Source organism: Pocillopora damicornis, chromosome 5 (genome assembly GCF_964200805.1).
Source record: "Pocillopora damicornis chromosome 5, jaPocDami1.2, whole genome shotgun sequence".
NCBI classification, from domain to species: Eukaryota; Metazoa; Cnidaria; class Anthozoa; order Scleractinia; family Pocilloporidae; genus Pocillopora; species Pocillopora damicornis.
The window spans coordinates 2,601,066-2,623,054 of record NC_142674.1 but is presented as its reverse complement, the minus strand read 5'-3'; the positions used below and the strand labels follow the sequence as shown (position 1 = coordinate 2,623,054).

At 39.4% G+C, this 21,989-nt stretch overlaps 1 protein-coding gene across 5 annotated transcripts; it reads left to right on the top strand.

Annotated features, from left to right (window-relative positions):
* Positions 1-1,582: 1,582 nt before the first annotated feature.
* Positions 1,583-21,511, top strand: LOC113686519 (contactin-4). Of its 5 annotated transcripts, none has more exons than XM_089207303.1 (18): positions 1,583-1,859; positions 8,698-8,785; positions 9,295-9,588; positions 10,177-10,479; positions 10,764-10,869; positions 11,388-11,569; positions 12,306-12,572; positions 12,915-13,199; positions 13,608-13,934; positions 14,156-14,461; positions 14,967-15,263; positions 15,569-15,690; positions 16,538-16,724; positions 16,971-17,045; positions 17,507-17,791; positions 18,317-18,420; positions 19,052-19,238; positions 19,956-21,511. In XM_089207303.1, the coding sequence occupies exons 2-18, from the start codon at positions 8,716-8,718 to the stop codon at positions 20,072-20,074; spliced, it is 3,516 nt and encodes a 1,171-aa protein (XP_089063429.1). In that variant the 5' UTR covers positions 1,583-1,859; positions 8,698-8,715; the 3' UTR covers positions 20,075-21,511. The 5 variants fall into 5 exon arrangements, with proteins under 5 accessions (XP_089063429.1, XP_027059952.2, XP_089063430.1 ...); XM_089207304.1 differs by lacking the exon at positions 1,583-1,859 and adding an exon at positions 5,384-5,615; XM_089207305.1 differs by lacking the exon at positions 1,583-1,859 and adding an exon at positions 7,503-7,525.
* The last annotated feature ends 478 nt before the right edge of the window (positions 21,512-21,989 follow it).

The following is a 21,989-nucleotide window of genomic DNA, read 5'->3' as shown; positions in this document are numbered from 1 at the left end:
CAAAAATTGGCGCAAACTGTGGCAAATCAACCTCAGGAATCCTGGTCTAACATTTTCAGACAAATGTAATTGCGTTTGACATTAGGAGAAAGCGTAGCATCTATGTCGCTTCTCTCTCTGGACGCTGTAAGATATTACGGTTTTGGACCTATCTTGGACTGTGCGATTTCATGAGATATCTTTAAATCCTGTTGGCAAAATGAAGTCCCGCGGATTGAATCGGACCTGGATGCCATGGCAATATATGAAGATAAATTTCACCCATTTGATCGAACGGAATGATGTTGCTACAAATCAGAACTGTGAGCCACGCCGATCTAGTCATAGGTTGAAATATATACTGAATTTTGTTACGCCGAGACAAAACCATGCATTCTTAAGCTACACTGCACTTATCCTTGATCATTACTATTTTTAAGGACTAAATTTATAACTAAAGAGCTTTCAGTAAATAAACCGCGAATTGGTAAGGTCACTTTCGATCAAGAAAGAAACCTCTTTCAGAACCTCATACAGTAGAACTACATACTCGGGTTACGACCCAAGACCCTGTTTGACAGCACGTACCCGTTCATGATAAATAAGGGAGTTTCAACTCCCTCTCCTCTACTCTCCCCACCCCTTACCCCCTTACCCCCCCCCCTTCCCCACGTAAACACACACACACACTCATCACCCCTCGCCTGGCGGCAGAGCATATGCTGACCTTGACTTGCGACAGTCGTGAATAACAACCGTTGCTGTACTTATCAATACGCAATTTTAGCAGCCCTTGTATGCTGCAACTCAACTTCATAATGTTTTCCTAACCGATTAAGATAATCTTAATCGCTCCTATTACATAAGCTTTTGAGCTGAATTTAGAATTTTATGATGCATGTTCCAAAAACACTCTTACGAACGGAAGGATAAAGGTTGTTGGTTTAGTGAACCCTGTACAAATTGATTATATATGACATAATGAAGCTTCATTATAACAATAGCTTGATTCCTTTCTCTTCAAAACGCAACATCAGCGCTTTGTCTAGGTGAAGTGATGAATCACGTAATTCTTACAACTTCCGATAACTGAAATCTTTTACAACATGTCAGATGAAAGTGCATTACTATCAGCAGAATAATTAAATTAGTTAACGTTGTCATAAAGGACTTAACGTTGAAAGCGGGTTTTATTGTGTTAGTCTTTGTCTAAGAACAATAGCCTGACGTTCTCAAAGGATTTCACATCAAGACCAAGCGGCTAACACAACAACAAGTTATCCAAATCAAGATTAATTTTATCAAAGCGCGCGTGGGGTGTGAAAAATTTACCCGAATCCGACAAGTACGTGTTACAACAAAATCATCCGACTATCTTGGGGTCAATATTTGGCCCTAAATTAATCTTACATATTGCCAGGATTACAGATTTGCCGATTACCCGGCTTAGATATCGATATCCAGTGCTGATTAGCAAGAGTCACCAGCAATGATTCCAAACGACTCAAAAGGAAGCACAAGAGGAAGTATTTTTGTAACAAAGTTTGGCTTTGCGCGCGCTGAAACAGGCGTTAACTCTCACGAGCCAGCAAATGAGATTACAACTTCTTTACTCACAGACAAGTGATGCTCGTTAAAAATAAATGATAAGAAATTTGATTTTTGCGCATTCTTTCTTAATTTGTCATCCCCGTTGGGCCAGTCCGCTTGTCAATCACCTTTTGTCCAGATGTCATTCCCGCTGCGAGCAAAGAAACCTTCACTTTGCCACAACAAACCAGTAATGACACAGGGAATAGCAAGCAACAGATCAGTTGCCGACAAGAACCGCGCTGTGAGAGCATACGGGAAGTACCTTGTGAAAGACCTTGTAACTTGAGGTAAGACTCTCTTCTAAAAACTCCTTAACAAGTTTAATAACAGGCTTGGCACGAAAGCATTGTTTTGTCAAACACACGACTGGATTTAAAACTAGCCATTTCTGATAATAGTAGTCCACGAGTATTTTTTACAGTCAGACTTGTTTCAAAGCTGCCTAAAGTTCGCACTTCATTCCATCCGTGCGTGCTTTCGAGCGTTTGGCCTGAAGGGCCAAGAAGGATTAACCCTAAGTACATACCTTGATGCTTAGACATGTACTTCGACGCCATTAAAATCTGACAACAGTATTTGTTTTCCTTCTGTGTTTATATGGACGACAGAAGTCATTTATCAAAACAGCAGTAGACCTGTTTTTCTATCTCCAAATTGATTCGGTAATCCAATCACTATTCTCTTTCCTTGTCAAACCTTGAGCAATTTCAATAAGTAATTAGCCGGGTGATACGAAGTTCTTACGGACTGTTTAATATTCTTTTCATTGTACCGATGAAATTGATTCTGTACATTCTTTACAGTACTACATTTCATCAGTTCTGAATCGGAGCTGAGTATGTCTCAAATGACACCCGGTTTTATACAACGGGGATTTACGAACAGAGCAAGCCGTGGGCTAATAAGTATCACACTTGCAACACGAGGATTGAAACTTTTCTTAAACATTGCACGATTCGGATTTAGCTAAGCCGCTTAGAATAATTGAAAAGGAACACTACTTTGCGGTTCGTGGTTTAAACACAGAGAATGTTGTGGTAAATATGGATTCCACCAGCTATGAAGTCTATATTTACCACATTTTTTTATACCACATTGGCAGACACCTCAAATTGTATCACTGATTAACCGGTCAGAGCCGGGTGTTCTATTCACAAGTCGCGTGCATCGGAAGTATTGGAAATTAATTTCGTACGCGAGAAACGTTGTTTATAGTGCTTTAACCCCATGAGGAGTGACCAAAAGCGGATAAACAACTGTGATTTACACGCAAACCGCGAAAAAACTGCTCGGGATAATGAAGATGATTCAGTGGCACACTTGGATTTCATCAGATCGTTTGCAAGCTATCATGAAGTCCTCGCGAAGATGTCGCCGAAACGATTAACAGCCTTTTAAATGGATTTCACAGCGTGTACAAATGTTTGATCCCTCCGACTCACGCAAAACCACGTCGAAAAAAATCCCAAAGCTTTTAACCTTAAGATCTAACTGCTTCAAACCCACAATGTTCAATGACTTTGCAATGTGTCTCTGCATTTCTACCTGCGCTAAAACACAACTACATAATTCTCTTGCGAAAACCGCATGGAATGTTAACAATAACTACAATGAAATTACAATACCAAGCTATTATGGGTTGATAACTATTTCATATCAGCCCGTGGATACGTTCTTTGTTTAACGGGCTGATTTATCGCTGGTGAGAAAAAAAGTGTCCGAATTTTCGCGAGAAAACGCCAAAAGGGGGGGCGTCTGAAAGTTCTGTAGAATACTACTTAAGTAATTTATTTGCGTTTAAATAGGAAAAAAAACTTAAAAAACACTTATCAACACCTATGCTAATAGCGTTAATGAAGTGATTCTTCTTTTCAGAAAGCAGGTTTTCCATTATTTAACTGAAGAAACAAATCCACTTAGAGGAGAATTCAAGACCAGCTGCTCGCACTTATTACCTCTCGTGTTTTAGAAGCACAGCTGCGTGGAGAGTTATCTAAACATTCTTTTCAACGAAGCTTGCTCTGTAGTCATCTTTGTGTTTCTCTCTAAGAGATGACATCTTTGATAGGAACAATTAAAAACAAACAAAGCGGGTGCGACAGGAAATCGCTAACCCTGTTCGGGTTCTTTTTATCGAAGAACCAGCCCCATTTAGGAAACAATTCATTACTTATCTCACAATTAAAACGAAATTTGTAACAAAAAACGTGCGCCTGGTCTTGAAAACGCACGGTTTATCACATTTTTGCAAACATCGCCGGTGGCGATCACGCGACGAGAACCTTAATAAACGGATGAAATACATCTGTTAAAATCGTGCTGGGCGACCACTGCGCGACCTAATGCTTTAATAAGTTCTGCTCTATCGCCCCATTCTTTAACAACTTTTCTCGAGGGTTTTAACAATCTTAGCAGCTGATAAGTTCAGTAGGTCTCAATTCTTGAATGTTTTAAATTAACGTGTGCACTCCGTCTCGCCGAGGCAGACCGTAAACAAGAGAGGTGGACGAGCGTGGGTGTCAAAATTAATCGAGGAATTACACCCCTGATTGGTCATGAGTGAATACAAACCACTCAGTTCAACTTTGCGTCATTCTGCTCTTACGCTGTTAAATATAGAAAATGGAAGTCTGCCGGCAATTTGCTTTGCGTCAATGGCTCGAGAATTCATAAACACGATTTCAGGAGGCAGCTGTAACGGACGGAAATAAAGTCACAAAGTGTTTCCTTTTAAATGAAATCAAGCGAATCGGAATTGACCGCAACAGATTACTCAGTTGCCCACGAGTTAAGCAGGGCTCCAGAGATCACACTTTGTTCGCCAAGTTCACGTTCTTATCAAGTCAAGGCAGCTGCAGTACGATTTGTGGGTTCGTAACAAAAGCAAAACGACGAACAATGTCGGTTCGTTTTCAGAGCGCGAGTGTAAACCTGCCGATTTGACTCATATACCGATAAACACCAAACGGAACGTACTGTTAAATACGGAAAAAAAATTCTTGCGCACACTGATATTTTAGCGGAGGTCAATATACCAGTTCTGCGTGAAAAACGTGAAAGTCAAGAACTTTCCCTACGACATGATGTCTTGGAAAGAGAACGGTTGTCCGCCGAAAGGTTAAGCAAAAGATATCTTCGTAAAATTGTACCTAAACATCAGAAACGGGAAGAATCACCCTTATCTCTGTGTCAGATCTCCCGTCCTTGTTTTAAATTCGCAGTGATGTCTCATTGTCAGAAATCTCTTCGAGTTAATAATACATAAAAATTGACTTGGATTTCCTTAAGTAATTTACCAATTGAATAATCGTAGCAAGCCGCAAATTAAAGTTCTTTGCCTTCAAGGAACCTTTTACAACCTGTAATTGTTGAATGTGCCCAATCATTTCTCTTGCGGAGCAAGCACCTAAGTTAGATAACGCTAAAATAGATTACTCCAATTAACTTCTCCCAATTTCACGGGGCAGCGTAATTGCCTAAAGCCGAACTAGAAATTTAATCAATGCGACGACCACACATACAACTTGAAAATAAACTTAACGATAAATTCAATTTGGGACGAGATATATGATTGATGGAATTGATATACGCTACAGGAGTACCCTAGGTTTGAATGACATTAGCAACTGGCGCGAACGGAAAGCATCTCGAGGGCAAGTCACCCAGAATATTATAAATATCGTACAATTGGAGTTTATTTGGAAAAATATGAAAGGTGTAATAACGATCACCATCCCATGCAAACAATTGGATAAAAGAAAGCTTTACAAAAGTGTTAATTGATCTATGTAAATGTATCATGAAAGCTATTGGACATCTGGCAAGGGGGAATAATTTGCTGAAGTTTATCTGGCCCCCTCCAGAAGACCAACACTCGGAAACAGGCCTTGTTTGTGTTGCGATCAAAATCGTTCCGGAGAAATCTGATTTTTTGACCGTGGTTTGTGCAATCTTTTACGCATCAAAAGATTCTAAGAGAAGATATAAGTTGGCAAAGAGTAAGAAAATTGTCTGGCGAAGAAAAACTTACGAAAGATACCAAGGTATGTAACCAGTTTTGGCTGGCGCAAATACTTGATTTCCAAATTCGTTCAATTTCTTGCGTTTAAAATTTAATCAGATTATAGCTTTCCTAAAAGCGACTGGAGTCGCCACTTTCAATTTTTATGCTGAGTGGGTCTCTCATATTCATTAAGCATACTCAAATTTCTTTTTCAATTTTGAGGTAAAGAGGTTAAAAACTTTAGGCTGAATTTTCACGGAGTGTAAAAAATTGACCCTAATACTTTTTTATCTCTAAGCGTGTGAAAACGTACCGCAAATGGTCTAATACATAAAGTGAATTTCTTTAACACCTTATTGAGTATATACGAACGATCATAAATATCCAGTTTCAAATGTGTTTCTATATATACATATATACAGGTAAATGTATATATTTATAGCATTTCCTGTCGGGGAAATGCCATTTGGAGTGCTAAGATTGTTTAAATTGATTGTCGTGATTTTCGTTTAAAAAAATTAATCCAAAACGAAAAAGTAGAAAACTCCAGCGTGTGAAAATTAGAGTGAAAAGACTCAAGGATCTAGGAAATTACGAAAGTTATTCCCGCGCAGTGACTGCGCGGGAATAAAAACGTTCAATAGAATTTCAGTGCAGGTGATACCGTATAATAGCAATTGTAAGTGTTGCTTGGAGAGCACTATAGAAAGTTTCATTCATTTGACACTTTTCAATAATGAATGTGTTAGGAAACTGCATTTGCATATCAATCAAGTGACAAACTTAAAGACCCTTCTCAGTCAAAGGAAAAATGAGTGGGCTTTACTTTTTAACAAAAGAAAAATCTTGCCCATAATGTCAAACTATTTAAGCTGATGCATCGTTTTCGTTAATTATTTCTGCACGCGCAAGAGAATTTAAGTGCGAATGGAAAGCCTGAGAGAATAAACGCGTTAAAATTTAAAAATGTTTAGGTAAAAAGACCCAACAGTCATTTTAATGTAGAACAAAGTTTATCAACAATAATTACGTCTGACGAAGACTTAAATGCTTTGACGTTGCGAGGTTAATGTGACAATTTTAGGGGAAAGAAATAGATTTGTACTTTCTGAAATGGAAGACTGAAATTACCCGGCTTCGATCTAACCACAGCGAAGTCTAAACGTAACTTGGAGTACAACTTCGGTTTCCTATGTCTGAGCCTTAAATAGCTTACCAACATGGAGTTCGTGGAAGAATCGCAACGCCAAATTTTCCCAGGCTCTGATTTGAATGCAAAATGTGGCTTTCTAGGCAACGCGACAATTGTTTTCTCTTCGGTGAATTGTTGTTTGCCCTTTGTTTGCCCTTTGAATGAAGATCTATTATTCTCAAAACAGCGGTGGCAAAGGGTTGCATGCAAAGAAGACAAAATGTTTAATAAACTGCACGAGTTGACGGGTACCGCTCATCGAAATGACCGGTGTTTCTATCATAAGAGCAGGTACAGCACACGAGCGCAAAGAATCGAAAGTAAACACGATTCGCGTGTCGGGCAAACAACACGATTTTAGGACTGTGCTGCCAACATTACGTTTAAACCAACCTCCCAGTGATTTGTAAAACAAAGAGATTCGACAAAAACTCGGAAAAGCTGTTGCAAGGTTTTGTGCTGTGTTGACAAACAAAGTTGCCTTTTTATTGCCATATTGATGGAATATTGTTGATGATATAGAGATTGCAATTTCAATTTCATTTCAACGTAGCGAAATTCGATTGATAAAGAGTGGTTTAAAATATACCGGCAACTGAGGTTTTGGTGTGTAGATTATTTGGAAATTTTCCGCCTGAGGTTAAATAAAGATTAATTCTTCATTGAGTATATTTTAATGCAGAGTCAATTTCGCGCCGCAAAATCCTGACAAGAATTAATGGAACAAGTCAACTTCCAGGAAGGAAATCTTTCAAAATGTAAGCTTCTTTTTGTGAACGTAACAGCGCTTGGTTTCGTTGACTTAAGGTAAATTAAGGTAAAAACGATCGACCACAAACGCGATTTTAAAGGTATGCTTTGAAACTTCGTAGATTTAAATAACCTATGCTTAACAAACATAAATCTCGTTTATTTGGGGAAATCAGTGCACAACAAGGAAAAAAGGAGAGGGAAAAAATTAATACCAATTGCAGGAAAGTGTCAAAATAAAAGGCTTGTTCTACCAGTTGGCTCACGCGACATTTTCTACTCCCCATGAATAGTCGACCACGGAACTAAATATAAAGCTATATGCATGCTGTGACTTACGAAGATACTTAGTAACATTGTTTTAAACGCGGGAAACGATCATTGAAGTAGTTTCTGCCGAAATATTGCGCAAATATGGATCTAACATCTCAGAACTGGCCACAACGAGAGCAATTCTTCGATATTGTTTATCACTGGCACCGAATTTTGTTTGTCTAAAATTCACTATAGCATGTTTTGAGAGTCGGTGTATTCTACGTTGAACAGAGAAGATTCAGTTTGTTTTTAGTAATGTTACACGAAACTATTCTACATCGCAGTTAGGGGTACCACATGCAGCAAGAAAGAAAACGCTGTGTCGACATTTCTGTCTTTCGGGGCAAGAGCTAAGGTTACTTTTTGGAAGTTAGGCTAGCGGCTGTATTTCAATCGAATCAGTAGACGATGATATAGTGTTTTCCCAAATTTGGCAATCGCCAACTATAAATTTTTCATCTGTACATCAGGTCGCATTCCGAAGTCCTTGGAATGCATTATGTTCGCAATTATATGCGAGAAATTTCAAAACCTTTACATTCCACTGAAATATTTACCGAGGTCTTCTTAGTCTACAACGAGTATAAAGTCAGCTTTTCAATTTGCTTCTTTGTCAGTAGCTTTCGGTTTTTCTGAAAAAATCTGAGTTGGTAAGAGACGTTTAAGTGATTGACATATACATATATATGCATATAGGGAATCTAAAGCACCTGGTTAAAAAGAAAAGTAAAATGTTAGGATGAGAATTTCGAGCTAATGTTCTACGGTTGGTTTCCACGAACGTGCATTGCATCTAAGGAAAAGCACAGAGCTTCAAAATTTTTTATCTTTGTCGATTAAACGCTTTCCTTCCTTGTTCATTCAGGTATGAATCAACTACACAATGAACATCAGCCGGGGGAGTAATGCATTTGTCATCACGCTTCTTCTGTTGCTACTTCTAGTCCAAGTCGGTAAGTTTCAAACTTTTGCTAGGGCGTACGTACCTCAGCATTGATGCAGTGAACAGGTTCCGAAAAGAGGATCTTCCTCTAGACTTTGGTACGTTTCATCTAATTCATACGGCTAGAATTGAAAGAGATAGGAAAGGATATATAGCCGTCGATCCTCACCAGAGAACACCAGTTGGACTAGCTTCTGTACTATTTTTCTTTTTTTGTGGGAGAGACATGATTGTCAAACGGCAAACTGCGATCGGGTTCTAATGTGGAGCCCTGTCCAGCGGGGGCATTGAGTTGTATTCTTGGGCAAGAAAACAGTCGCACACTAAGTGGGAAGTTTGATAAAATTCCTGGATGTTCACTTTGATAATGTAATAAGGCTCCAAATTGCTGAAATTGAGATTAGCTCCGATAGTGAGACTCCAAATCCCTTCATACCAATGAAATTGGGATTATACCTTCGATTGTAAGGGGGGCAGTGAACTCGTAAAAATTATCCTACTTGTACCATTTACCAACAGCCGTTAGCTTCAGGCCAGCGATTCTGGTTGAGCCTGAAGACGTGACAGTAACACCAAGCACAACAAGGCCACAAGCGTTCACAATCCTCTGCATCAAGTCTGTAGGTTCGTCAGTGGCTTGGTTTTTCAAGGGAAGACCAGTAGACATCCGTAATCAGGACTTCAGGGTAACAGGTGACGGGTCTCTTTATGTAAAGAATGCAGTCAAAGAGAGAGATGAAGGGTCCTATTACTGCCTGGTGTCCAGCGGAAATAGAACAGTTCGTAGCAGAACAGCTACCGTTAAATTTGCATGTAAGTACTTCAGGATTTACTCTCAAAGCACCGCCTAACCACTCTGAGAAGGCCAAACTCAGGATATTAAACTTATCGAACAACTCTTTCATGATATGCAGGGGTTTCACCGTTTGGCACGCCTCTGTACCAAGTCCATGTACTTTATATTTCAAAGCGAATATTTGTTTTAAGGAGTGTGGGGGTACTTTAATGTAATGCAGTTCATTGCATCGAGAAAATTATAGCCTAAATGCTGTACCAACGAGCATTCTGAACACGGCGCTACTTACCAGTCAGTGTATGCATGGATGAGACCTTATCTCATCCATGATAAAACCTCTCCTCTAGGGACACCAATGTTCAAAGAAAGGACACAAATTTTGGTCCCGCCTGATAAGATGCTCTTAATATTTGTAACTGTGACCGTGATTGAAGGGAAGTGTGTCTCCGTGGAACACTTTCCTTCGTGCCAAGGGTCACCTCTCGATGAAGGTTTTACTTATTTAGTGTGGACGATGAAATAAGAGCCACAGCCCCATGCTGAATTCCATGCTGCTCCTCTCCCACTTCCTGACAGTTGATGTAACCAATCTCCTTCCTTATCAGATCTTGATTCATTCACTACCCGCGACAAGATGGTCTCTATGGAAGAAGGGGATTTCCTCTCCATAAAGTGTATGGCTCCTGACTCTTTTCCACATCGTACCGTCCAGTGGTCAAAGGAGATAAATGGGGAAAAACAGCCAGTGAGATCGTCATCGCATCTGACAATCAGCGAAACTAAGGACTTGCATTTTGCATTTTTGAAAAGATCAGATTCTGGCGTCTATATCTGCACTGTAACAAACCTCTTCATACCAGGAGAGAGAAAGAGTGTGGAGAGACAAGTTTCTCTGTTCGTAACACCAGGTAAGAACATTAAAGAAGGAAACATTTTCTTTGATATTTCACCTTTTACAGTCCTAGGAAAACAATTTGTAGGGCTCTCTTTTTTCAATTGAAACCATTGGGCATCACTTACAATCTAAGACAATCTGACCGACATGGCAAAATAGTTTATCCCCCAATTATTTTCAAGTGTCAGGTTCTACACGATTAACCATCTTAAAAGGGCTGCTCGAGTTGCGTCTTGTATTGTGAGAAGATTTCATTAAAAATCATTATCGTTGTACTGCCTTTTTCTTTCATAACAGCAACAAATCAGCTTAACAAGCCACCTAGAGTTGCCGACGACTTTAGCAGCCCAAAGATAGCCTTGAAAGGAGAGAAATTTGTCTTGGAGTGCATTGTTTATGGGAAGTAAGTGCAGTTAGAACATACATCTTTACAGCATAAAATGAAAGCCTTAGTCATAGAAACTTTCACAATTGAAGAAGTGGCAACAGAAGAAATAGGTAGGGGGGCAACAGCAGAGGTATACTACGCCGTGGCAGCTATGGAAACAGATAAATAGGTAACAGTGCCACCTTCGGTAACATCAGTTGTAACAGAAGCGGCAGACAAAGAGTCGGTAGTATCAGCACCATTTGCCGGATTACTAGAGAGGTAGTAACTACTGTGGCAGTGACAACAATAGCAGCGGTGGTAGTACAAAAAAAAACGCATTTCTTGTAACAGCAGTGGTACTTGCAGAAACAGTAAGAGAACCTTAGATATAGCGGTATGATAGGTTAATAAGTTGTGGTTTAGTTCAGAAATTGCCGTAAACGGGTTGGCAAGGTCTCGCCGGGTTTCAGGCAACGTGACGTTGCAAAAATAGTTTCCAGTCCCTTCAGTTGTTCATCGATAAAGCTCAATATTGTCAATCTTTCACGCAGACCAGTTCCGAAAATCGTCATGAAGAAAAAAGGGATTCACACTGCACTTGGGAATACGACAGGAAACGTTAACAGACTAGTGATCAACAGTTTTGGTCGTGACGACGCTGGGAAGTATAGATGCAGAGCCAGCGATAAGGCAGGACAGTCAGACACCAAAACAACCGTGATAAAGATGGAAGGTATAACTATATCACAACATACAGTTGCAATGTGCTGCGTATTGTTTAGTGTGCTGGAACTGCTTATATTCTGGTGTCGAAGTAAATTTACAAAACTAGATTTTCCAGGTGAATAAAGGGGTAAGTTTCTAAAGAAACTGTGGTGCCGCGTCAGTGGGAGAGTTTAAAAGAGTAATTTAGCATTATCAACTGAGTTGATATCGTAAATTGGCCACTGTGGAGAGTTTTAAAGGTGACATTTCGAGCCTTAGCCCTCGCTCTCACGAAGGGCTTACGCTCGAAACGATAGCTTTAAAACTCTTTACCGTGGCCAATTCACGTCATCAACTCATTTGATAAAAACTAAATTACACTCGATTTTCCAGGTTAGAGTAATTCAATTTCTTTTCCTCGTGGGAGTTTAAGGTGTTCTCCCTTCACCATGGAAACGACTTCACGAACTAAAAATAAAGCTTCCCATTTACGACATCAACTTTTAAACAACCTTGACCAGTGACATACGAGGGTAAGAGTAATGAGCACAAAACTAAATGAAAAATGTAAGCCTACGAGGGACCTGCATTCCATCCCAAGGCGGTCCAAGACGGCAACGCATTGTGTCGCCTACACTAGCCCGGGGATAATTAATCATCAGCAGCATCAATGATGCACTCCTCCAAATTCAAGGACCGAAACGTGCCTTAAACATTATAAATCAGATAGAGAACGAAAATTTGCAATTTTGCTTCTTTTGCAGCTAAACCAGAGTGGATATTAAAGCCAAAAGACATTACATCAGTCTCTAACAGCACAGTCACTCTGCCCTGTATTACTTTTGGTATACCGGGCATAAGATACACATGGTATCGAAACGGCAAGCTGATTGTACCGAAAAACAGGCATGAATTTTCACTGGGAAATTTGACTATCAAAGACTTGAGGCCTCACGATAATGGGATATATCAGTGTTTCGTCGACAACAAACATGGCCAACTACATGCTGATATAAAGCTGACTGTATCAGGTAATAACATATATATTATATCGTCGATGAATCAAAGAATACATTAACGTTCAGTTATTTGATTGGACACTCATTTCACAGTGCCTCCCCCCCCCCCCCCCATCCCTGAGTAAACTGCCAAGTTCACAAGAATTATCGTGGAAACTTTATGAATAGCTAAGGAGGGGGGGGGGGTGGGAAGGGGAAAGCTAGGGAAGGGTGGTACCAGTCCACGAAAGAAAGCAATACTTCTAGTCGCTTCAAAAGCCGAGATTGTTCCAACAGTAATGACCCTTAGAGTTTACCTTTGCGTCACCATTTTGAGTCACTTATTATTAAACAGTATTCTTTCTACCAAATTAGCAATTCCCGCCGGCTTTGGCCTGGGGAGTAAAGCTCCACAGCCGACCCAAAGTGCCCTCATGCATTCAAGTGTGGAAATAATATGTAACCCAACTGGTGAACCTAAGCCCGTCGTACGCTGGCGATTTGGCGCCGCTTATCTACAAAGCAAAGGAAGGTTTCATATTTCATCAAACGGAAACCTAAGGATCACTAACGTTACCAAATCTGATTCTGGGAAGTACATATGCGAAGCTTCCAACACACTGGGTAAAGCCTCCAGAACGGGATCCATCGATGTTGTCGGTATGCTATAGCTTCACTTTGCCTTAGCTTGTCTAGTTTGTACAGCATCACAAATTTGGCCCCGAATTCCAAACAATCGTGACTTGCAATCTGTGGCAATCTTCCCCATCCTTAGTCAGCCTTGATCAACTAACTGATATTTGTATATTTCCTTTTATTTGATGACAATTTTCAACGAATCAAAAAAATCAAATGAAAAAGTTTTGACCTAGCGAAAGGATCCTACTTGGCCAGCGAAATTTAGTGGGAAAGTTAGCACAAAATTTTGAAGGTTACCTATTGAGGAGCGTTAGTCTCCTCAAACACTAGGAATTCCGATTTAAGAGTGTGGAGGCAGCACTCTAAATTAGCCTGAATCCTTTCGTACTCGTGAAATCAATATTTGAGCAAATCTCTTTTCCATCCTAGAATACATCGTCGAAAGTAAAAACATGGATGAAACGTTGACGGCTGTCCTTGGGAAAGACATCAGATTTATGTGCGGTGTTAGATCAGTTGGCAAAATAGAGGTTACCTTCAAGTGGTTAAAATTTTTTACCCATGAAATTGTGTCGAGTTCGCGTGTGAGAAAAACAAGAACAGATATCAGGAACAGTATGTCATCAACAAGTGATCAGAGAGGATACTTGAAGATCACTAAAGTTCGATACGGCGATGCAGGGCTTTACTTCTGCGAAATAAGGGGCAATAACAATAAACTGATCGACCGCAAGGAGGTCTTCTTGAAAGTCAAAGGTAAATAGAGACGTTTCTGTATATTTACACTGTAATTGTAGTTTTCAACAGAAACAGTGGCACACGAACCGCAAGTGTGTAGGTCTTAAGTTTTTTCGAAACAACTTGTCAACAGGAAGGAAAGCGTGGTAAAAATGTGTTCATAATTAGTGTGATGAAATATTCAATGATCCGTTTCCCTCCCTTCTCTGGTCAGTAACCAAATATGTCTGTATTTTAAGGTCCTCCTAATCCACCGACAGATGTGACCATCAGTCAAGGACACGCTGAAGGCGAACACGTCAACGTCACATGGATCCTCGGAAAAGCGAACGGCAGTCCAATAAAGAAAGTGATAATCAAGCACACGACACAATTTGCTCCTACGACGTGGAATGTCATTTCTAACGGATCTGAACCTCAGAAAGGATGGGTACAGATTGCATTGTCTCCACATGTAAGATATACTTTCCGAGTCGTTGCTGTCAACGACGTCGGTAAAAGCAACGCCAGCGCTCCGTCCAGTAGCTTCCAGGCACCATCAGCAGGTGGGTTGACGCTCCTAGCTTTTTTTTCAATGTAAGGATGATCACGTCACGTGAGAATTATGGTCACCCTGTGTTTGAAGCGAAGGACTCCAGATGGAGAAGTCCGGATTCCAGTCCTGGTCTGGTAATTCAGGCCACTTTCGATGTAAGCAAAAGGTCTGTTTCGACCGCACGGTTGAAGGCAGTTTTGACGTGCAAGGCTTTTGATTAAAAAAAAATGACTTTTCAATCTCGTTGAAACATATTATTAACTCTTTTTCATAAGAATGGTATTGCACTTGATCTTATTTTGAGAGTGAGGGGTTTTCGACTCAGAAATAATCTGCTGTGTTGTGTTCTTGGGCAAGGCAGCGGAACCAACGTGTAGTCTAGATATGTAATCATTAATATAAAACATCTACACTGCTCATGACAATCACATCTGGTGATCAACGCAAAACAATAAGTACTCCTATTCCGAAGGCCTCTGTTTTATAACTTTGGACGTTCTACTCGTCATTCACAGCACCTACAAAGTATCCTCTTGACTTGAGGGGTGAGGGGATTGACGCATCTACCCTAAAGATCACGTGGCAACCCATTCCACCCATACACCACAATGGACCAGGTTTCTACTACATTGTTTATCACAAGCGAACGGACCGCAAAGGGCAGCCGACAAGAGATGAGGTCAGAAATGGCTCCACCTTCTTCATCACTGGCACTGATTACTACGTGAAGTACACGATCCAAATACAAGCAGCAAACAGCATTGGCTTTGGACCTAAAAGTCCGGATGTCATTGCTTTTTCTGGGGAACAAGGTGCAGTCATTTTACAGCAAAATTGTCTGAAGTATTCGTGACGTTGTCTAAACACCGTTATACAAATGCCGTAACAAATGTCACCACCTTTAGACTTTTTTGTTATCAGTCGACTGAACAGTCGTACGGTAACACGGAATCTATTTGTTTTATATTAAAAAAAGAGAACGTTTCTAATGGTGGCGTCATCTACGCGTCTGTCTTCCATCAGATCATATGTAAGAACCAATCTAAATGAGTGTTGATTAACCAATCAGATACTAAATCATACTGAATTTCTGATGCATTTTATTTCGATGCTACAGTGCCGGTGGGAGCCCCCAGGGATCTTGATGTCCGTATTACATCTCCAAATTCAGCTTATGCAACATGGACGGGTGTCCCTGATAAGAGAGAAACAGCCCGTGGCAAATTGTTAGGGTACAAGGTAAGTACATTTATCCATCTTTTTTTTTCATTTTAAATTGATTTTATGTTCTATTTGTCTTTTTAAATTCATTTTGTTTTGTTTGTCGTGGCAAGCTTGCAAACAAATGAAAAGATGAAACTATTTTTTGGTAAATGTAGCACATTTGTCATGTGTTGCTACCTTTCTGGTGACATGTAACTTCTTCGGTGATAATACTGTTGCCAAATGTTAAAACGCGTCAGCTAACAATGGTCTCCTGTTCACAACAAATGTATGCTAGCCAACACTAAGGTTACAATGCTGGCACCGAGTTGTCGTAGAGTTACGTGTTCACTTTATCACCCAAGCAACATGTCCTTCATCATGCTGTTGATGGTGTTTTCATCCGATATTTATTCTGGTCATGCGTAACATCTAGCAACGTTTTGGCATAGTAACGATTTGAATATATGTCGGAACTTAATCGAAAGTTTGTTTTACTGACTGACTAAGAACAGACTCCTCCCAATAGATTTCAACAACTATCGATACCACACAAACGACCTACACAAGACATACATAATACAAACGAACCGAACAGAACGACCTAATCGAGACCGACTTACACCATTCGAGCCTTGCAGCCAATAGCATCTTACCAAAACTTACCATCAGCTATCACAAACTAGGTTTATAATACTCGATTTAGAAACAACTCCTGAGAAGTTTATAACAATGCTTCACGATAAACTTTGACTTAAAAACCATCCCTGTATTTAGATAAAAATCTGCACCAAATCAAGGAACAGTTATTCAAGGAATAAATGCAAGTGCAAATGACTTTTATTGGCAATTTGGTACCCAATTTTTTTCCTTTTCATTTCAGGTGTATTTCTGGAAAGCGCCGAGCGGTCAGACTCCCTACCAAGCTGAGGTCGAGTCAACTAGTGAAACGTCTGTCAGTTTACATCTGCAGCCTTACACATCATACAGATTTCAAGTTGTTGCTTACAACAGAATGGGTGATGGACCAGCAAGTAATGTCATAGGTCCTTTAACAACACCTGAATCAAGTAAGTCCTTGGTATTGATCATCTCAAGCTAAAGCATACGCTGATAACTTACTACATCAAAGTAAAGAAAGTAATTCCAGATAGAACAAGTTAGAATATGAAAACAGTTTCAAATGCCACCAAGAACCCGGAGATATCTTAATTTTGAGTTTTTAGTCCACTTATTTCTTTGTTCTGCTTTGGTTTTTTTTTTTTTCAATAATTTTTCACCCACTGAATTAAAGTTGTATATTCACACTTGCACAGAATTAAATGGCACCAATAATTATACTGGATTATGCAGCCAGGAAAATGGACAAAGGTTTCTTTGTCCAGAAAGTTGTTAGTACACATTAATCCATTTCCTTTGTTTACAAATGACTGTTTATCACCTTGATTCTTAATTCTTGATTCTCTGGTCTCGTACATCGTCCTTGCAAAGACGAGAATTGTTATTTAGCAGTAGCAGTTTATACAATAGCAGTGTTTAATTTCCATTTAGCACAATAGCTTTTAGAGTCTGCACACTTGTTGCGTCTAGAAGTATGCATGCATCTACTGATTTACTAAACATGCCTACTGAGCTAAATAAATTCTGGTCTTTTTTTTCCTTGGCATCTCAGTTCTTGTATGAATCTCTGAGTTACCATGATTTTAACTTTAAACACTTAAACTCATACCTTTTAAATCTAATGTTGAACAAGGATGGATCAAAATGATAAAACTATTTACGTGAACTTGTTTCATTACTTACTACAAGTAGTGTGTGGCAACACCTTACGCTGTTTTTATGTTGTTTCCAGTACCAGATTCACCGCGAGGGCTGTCCCTCAACATCCACAACCAAAGCTTCATAATACTTCAGTGGAGCCCACCTGAAAGAGCTAATGGCATCATCTCTGACTACCGGGTGACGATAGAGAAAGTACCAGTAACAGAAATGACAATGAGCGGAAAGACAAACAACAGTAATCCACAAATGAGACTCCCCCTGCTCAACCTGCAGGCGAGGTACAGATTCTCAGTTCTGGCAATCAACAGAATCGGGGCAGGTCCACCGCTGGTTGTAGAATTTGATCTCACAACAGGTTAGTAATACCTTTGACCAATAAATGACCAGACAAACCAATTCTTATCTTTAACTAAAAAAAATCCAATGTTGAAAATACCATTTGTTTCTAAAAAGGCACATTAACCAAATATACAGAGTACCAGTTCGAAGGTCCAACACCAAGGATCTTCGGCATTTGGGGGTTTTCCAGGGTCACAGGTTTCCTGCCTCCCCCCCCTCCCCTTCCACCCCCAACCCCCCGTCCTTAAAGTCTAAAATGAAAGTAAAGCTTGTGAAGTAATTTACCATTAATTTCTTTCCTGATTTCTTATGGGTAGTTATTACTGAACATTACAAATGCTACGCCACGTTGACACTCATTAGTACATCAATCCTTGCAAAAAAAACATATCACTTTAATAAAAAGTTTCAGAACTCCAACATTTTGTCGCAGAATGCCCTTTCAAAAACATTTAAGCATTTTTAGAGTGAGAATCATTACCTTGTATGTGTATATAACAGAAGTAGCATATTTCTATATTACAACTTTTTTTCCTTTCAGCACCTAAAATATCTCCCCAAAATGTGACAGCAAATTTTGACAACCAAAACAACGAGGTAGTTTTGAACTGGAGAAGTTCCCTGCAAGACATAGAAGGATTCCGAGTAAGCAAAGCACAAGCATAAATGTATTAACCCTTTAACCCGCATTAGCGACCAAAACAGATTTTCTCCTTACGGTACCAATGAAGAAATGTAAAATGGTTTCCGTGTTTACATAGCCTGATGTAAACACGCGGGAGGTTGGGAGAACACGAGATAAGCGTAGGAAACCACGACGCAAAGCGGAGTGGTTTCCAGCTTATCGAGTGTTCTCCCAACCTCCCGCGTGTTTACATCAGGCTACGTAAACACGGAAACCATTTTACATTTCTTTTATAAAATAACTAATGAAAGAGGAACGAAAACCGTGTTTGCATACGCTCATGTAAAATGGCTTTATGGCCAATCAGAGCGCGCGTACTATTTGAATTATTTCATGATACAAAATCAAGCAAATAAGTGATAAGAATAAAGAAAAATATCAATTAGGGGGTATTAGATGATCTAATACCAAATTCTTTAAATTAACATCATAATAATTGAATGGAGTATAGTAAGGAGACGTACTAATGAGTTCCTATTAAGATCTTGGTAGAGAAAGTGTAAATCTAATACTTTAAAAGAAAAATTCTTTCAGGAGTAAGGTTGCATGTCGATCAGCCTCAATCATGGTTTCTGTCGATATTTCCCTCAGATTTTTTACTGGAGTTCTCTAAGGGATATACATACTGTCGACGTTGCAAAAGAAAGAAGAAGAAAAGAAATCGCTTTTGATCTGGAGAAAGGACACATCTATCATTTTCAGTTGGCAGCTTTTAAAATAGTACATGGTGGACACTACATACTGGGTCCGAGATCACAGGAGGTCACAGCAGGAAAAAGTAAGGAATGAAAGTGATCGTGTTATTTGGTCTGAAGAGATGATAAAATGATAATTCACGTTTCGTACAAAACAGAAGTCTCATATAATGTGTAAAACGGTAGCTATGGGTTGAAACAAAAGTGAGCTACTCACCGTTCCGTTCCTCGAAGTAACCGAAAATTCCTATACGAAAACGCATCGCAGAACCCAGATCCCATCGAAACGCCTAACTGAAAACGTACAATGCAGGAAATGTTTTGGAAGTGTGATTAAATTTTTTTTTTATTTCATTCGAAATTGCCTCAATTGTGTTTGTAATGGTTGGTGTGAAAGGCTATTTAGACAAACAAGTCACGAGAGAGGAGAAAATTTTATTTTTATGGTCAATGAGTTTCCCTATCATCGTAATTGATATTGTCAATTGGCCACCATAGAGAGTTTCTAAAGCTCAACTGATTGATTGATTGACTGAGGAACTGACTGACTGATCGCTGACTCATTGACTGACTGGCAAACTGACCAACTGACTTATCGACTGACTGTCTGACTGACAAACTGACCAACTGACTTATGAACTGACTGTCTGACTGACAGACACTGAGACAAACTAAGCGACTTATACAACCGACCGACTGACTGGCTTAATTACTCACTTGGTGGATGCTTAAATTTTTCGCAGCAAACAGACTGGATTCCATAGCGACTTAAAATAAAAATATAATTTCCTTCCTTGCAGAAAATATAAAGGCAAGAAGGACAAAGTCGACGGGAAGTTTCACTGATAGTCCAGGGACTTTACTTCTGTGTTCACATTTACTATTCATCATTAGCTTTCATTGGTTACAAGCCAGATAGCAGTCATCGAGATTCAGAGTTGCTAAAAAAGGATTGCTGCGTCAATCTCTTCAGGAGAAACTACCATAAAACCCCACGAATAAGACGAGATGTTCATTTAATGAGAGCAAGTGATTACTTAGTTCTACAAACTTCAGATAGAAAGTTTAACTCGTCGCTTGAACAGACTTAGACGGAATAACTGGTTTTGAGCCCTGAGCTTTGTTAATGTGAACAACTTTTTAGAGTCAGGGAACAATATTATTTCAAATCAAGGAAGGAGGACAGAGAATTCGTACCACGTTTTCCTGAACAACTGAACTTCGGTTGTCAGTTTTTTTGGAAAGCGCCAACGAGAACAACTTCGTAAATTAACCACGAGAAGGACTTCCAGTGCAGTGACGGTTACCAAGTAGAACTAAATATTTGAATATTTATTTTAAATTACGTTGATTCTGAATGAATGCCATATTGACATGATACAATAAGATGCTGATTAATTTAAATGTTCTTCATCTAACAAAGCTCCTTTCCGATGTGGAGAACGCAAATGTAAAATGCTCTGCAACAGCTTAGGTGAATCCTAAATTTCTATAGTCCTAATGAATTTATCACCATCCCACGTGCACCCTGACACCCGTTTACCAGAGCGCAGAATTTCATTTCAGTTACCAAGCTATAGGTAAATATTAAAACTATCGGGAAGTGTTTATGAGACGGCATATTCGTTCCTAAGCTCTCTATCTCTTTCTGCCTTTATTCCACAAGAGGAAGTGGATAGAAAAGTGACACTGGAACGAGATGGGAAGAAAACTAAAGATGTGCCAAATATTGTTCGATGAATAACAGGGATTTGGTAACTGGACGAGGATTGTCGTGAATAAACCAATGGAAAGGGGCGAAATATTGCGCTTTAACAAGCAGGCACGTGTAGGGACGATGTCTCAAGTTTCCATTACTTCTGGTTTCCTAAAAATTCACATCATCTCGGGATTGCGCCAAATTTAGAGTTTATTCAGGGGTCTACTTACTAATCATCATTAATACGTCTGAAATGGGTGGCTAATGAACCCACCTAAGAAATAAAAGTTTAAAAAACATTGGCGCACTTTCAAGGGTGTTACCTAAAGGTACTACTGAGAACCATTCATGATCTATATATTCCGATATAGTGTTAATTCAAATCCACTTGTTTGCTTATAATCTAAGGTTCAGTAGGAATGAACCGCACAAATTGTCATAGGATGTAATATAAGAATTAATCTGTGATAGTTTTATGAAAACATTCAAGAAATAACAATTAATTGATGTGTGCTTTAGCACACGGTTTGTTTAAAGAGAAACTTTTTAATGATGATATAGCCCGGTGCGATGTTTGGGTTTTGGCCAAATAATGTTGTTTTATATTAAATGAAAGTGTACAACGTATATCGTTTAAAACATTAAATGAATAAGCAGCTTGTTATTGCTAAGTTCTTGCTATCGGCTAGATTTTTAACTGATTAAGCCTGAGATGAACACAGATAAAGTCGAACGGTGGTCAAACGTCTGCGCACGTGCGAGTCTTGTAAAGGCTGGGTTGCATTCATCCAGTTTGTGTTATAGACAACCTAATCGGAAAACTATGATTAAATAAGCTTTGAGTACAAATAGTTTTCGGTTTTTCTTCTCTCTACATTTTTTTCCTTCTATGAATTTTCATAACGTATTATCTCGCACATTTAGCTTGAGAGGGGCTGTTTAAGTGTTCCCTTAAAATTCTGCGCAAAACTTTTGAGGTGTGTCTCAGTTTGCCAGCTGAGGCAGATAAAGAAAATTCCCCATAAAACATTTAGACACACCACGTCTTGTATAAAGTTAAAAACTTAAGCAATCGACTAGAAACCTAACATTTACCCAGAAGATTGTGAGCTCGAGATCTCTATCGCATGATGGC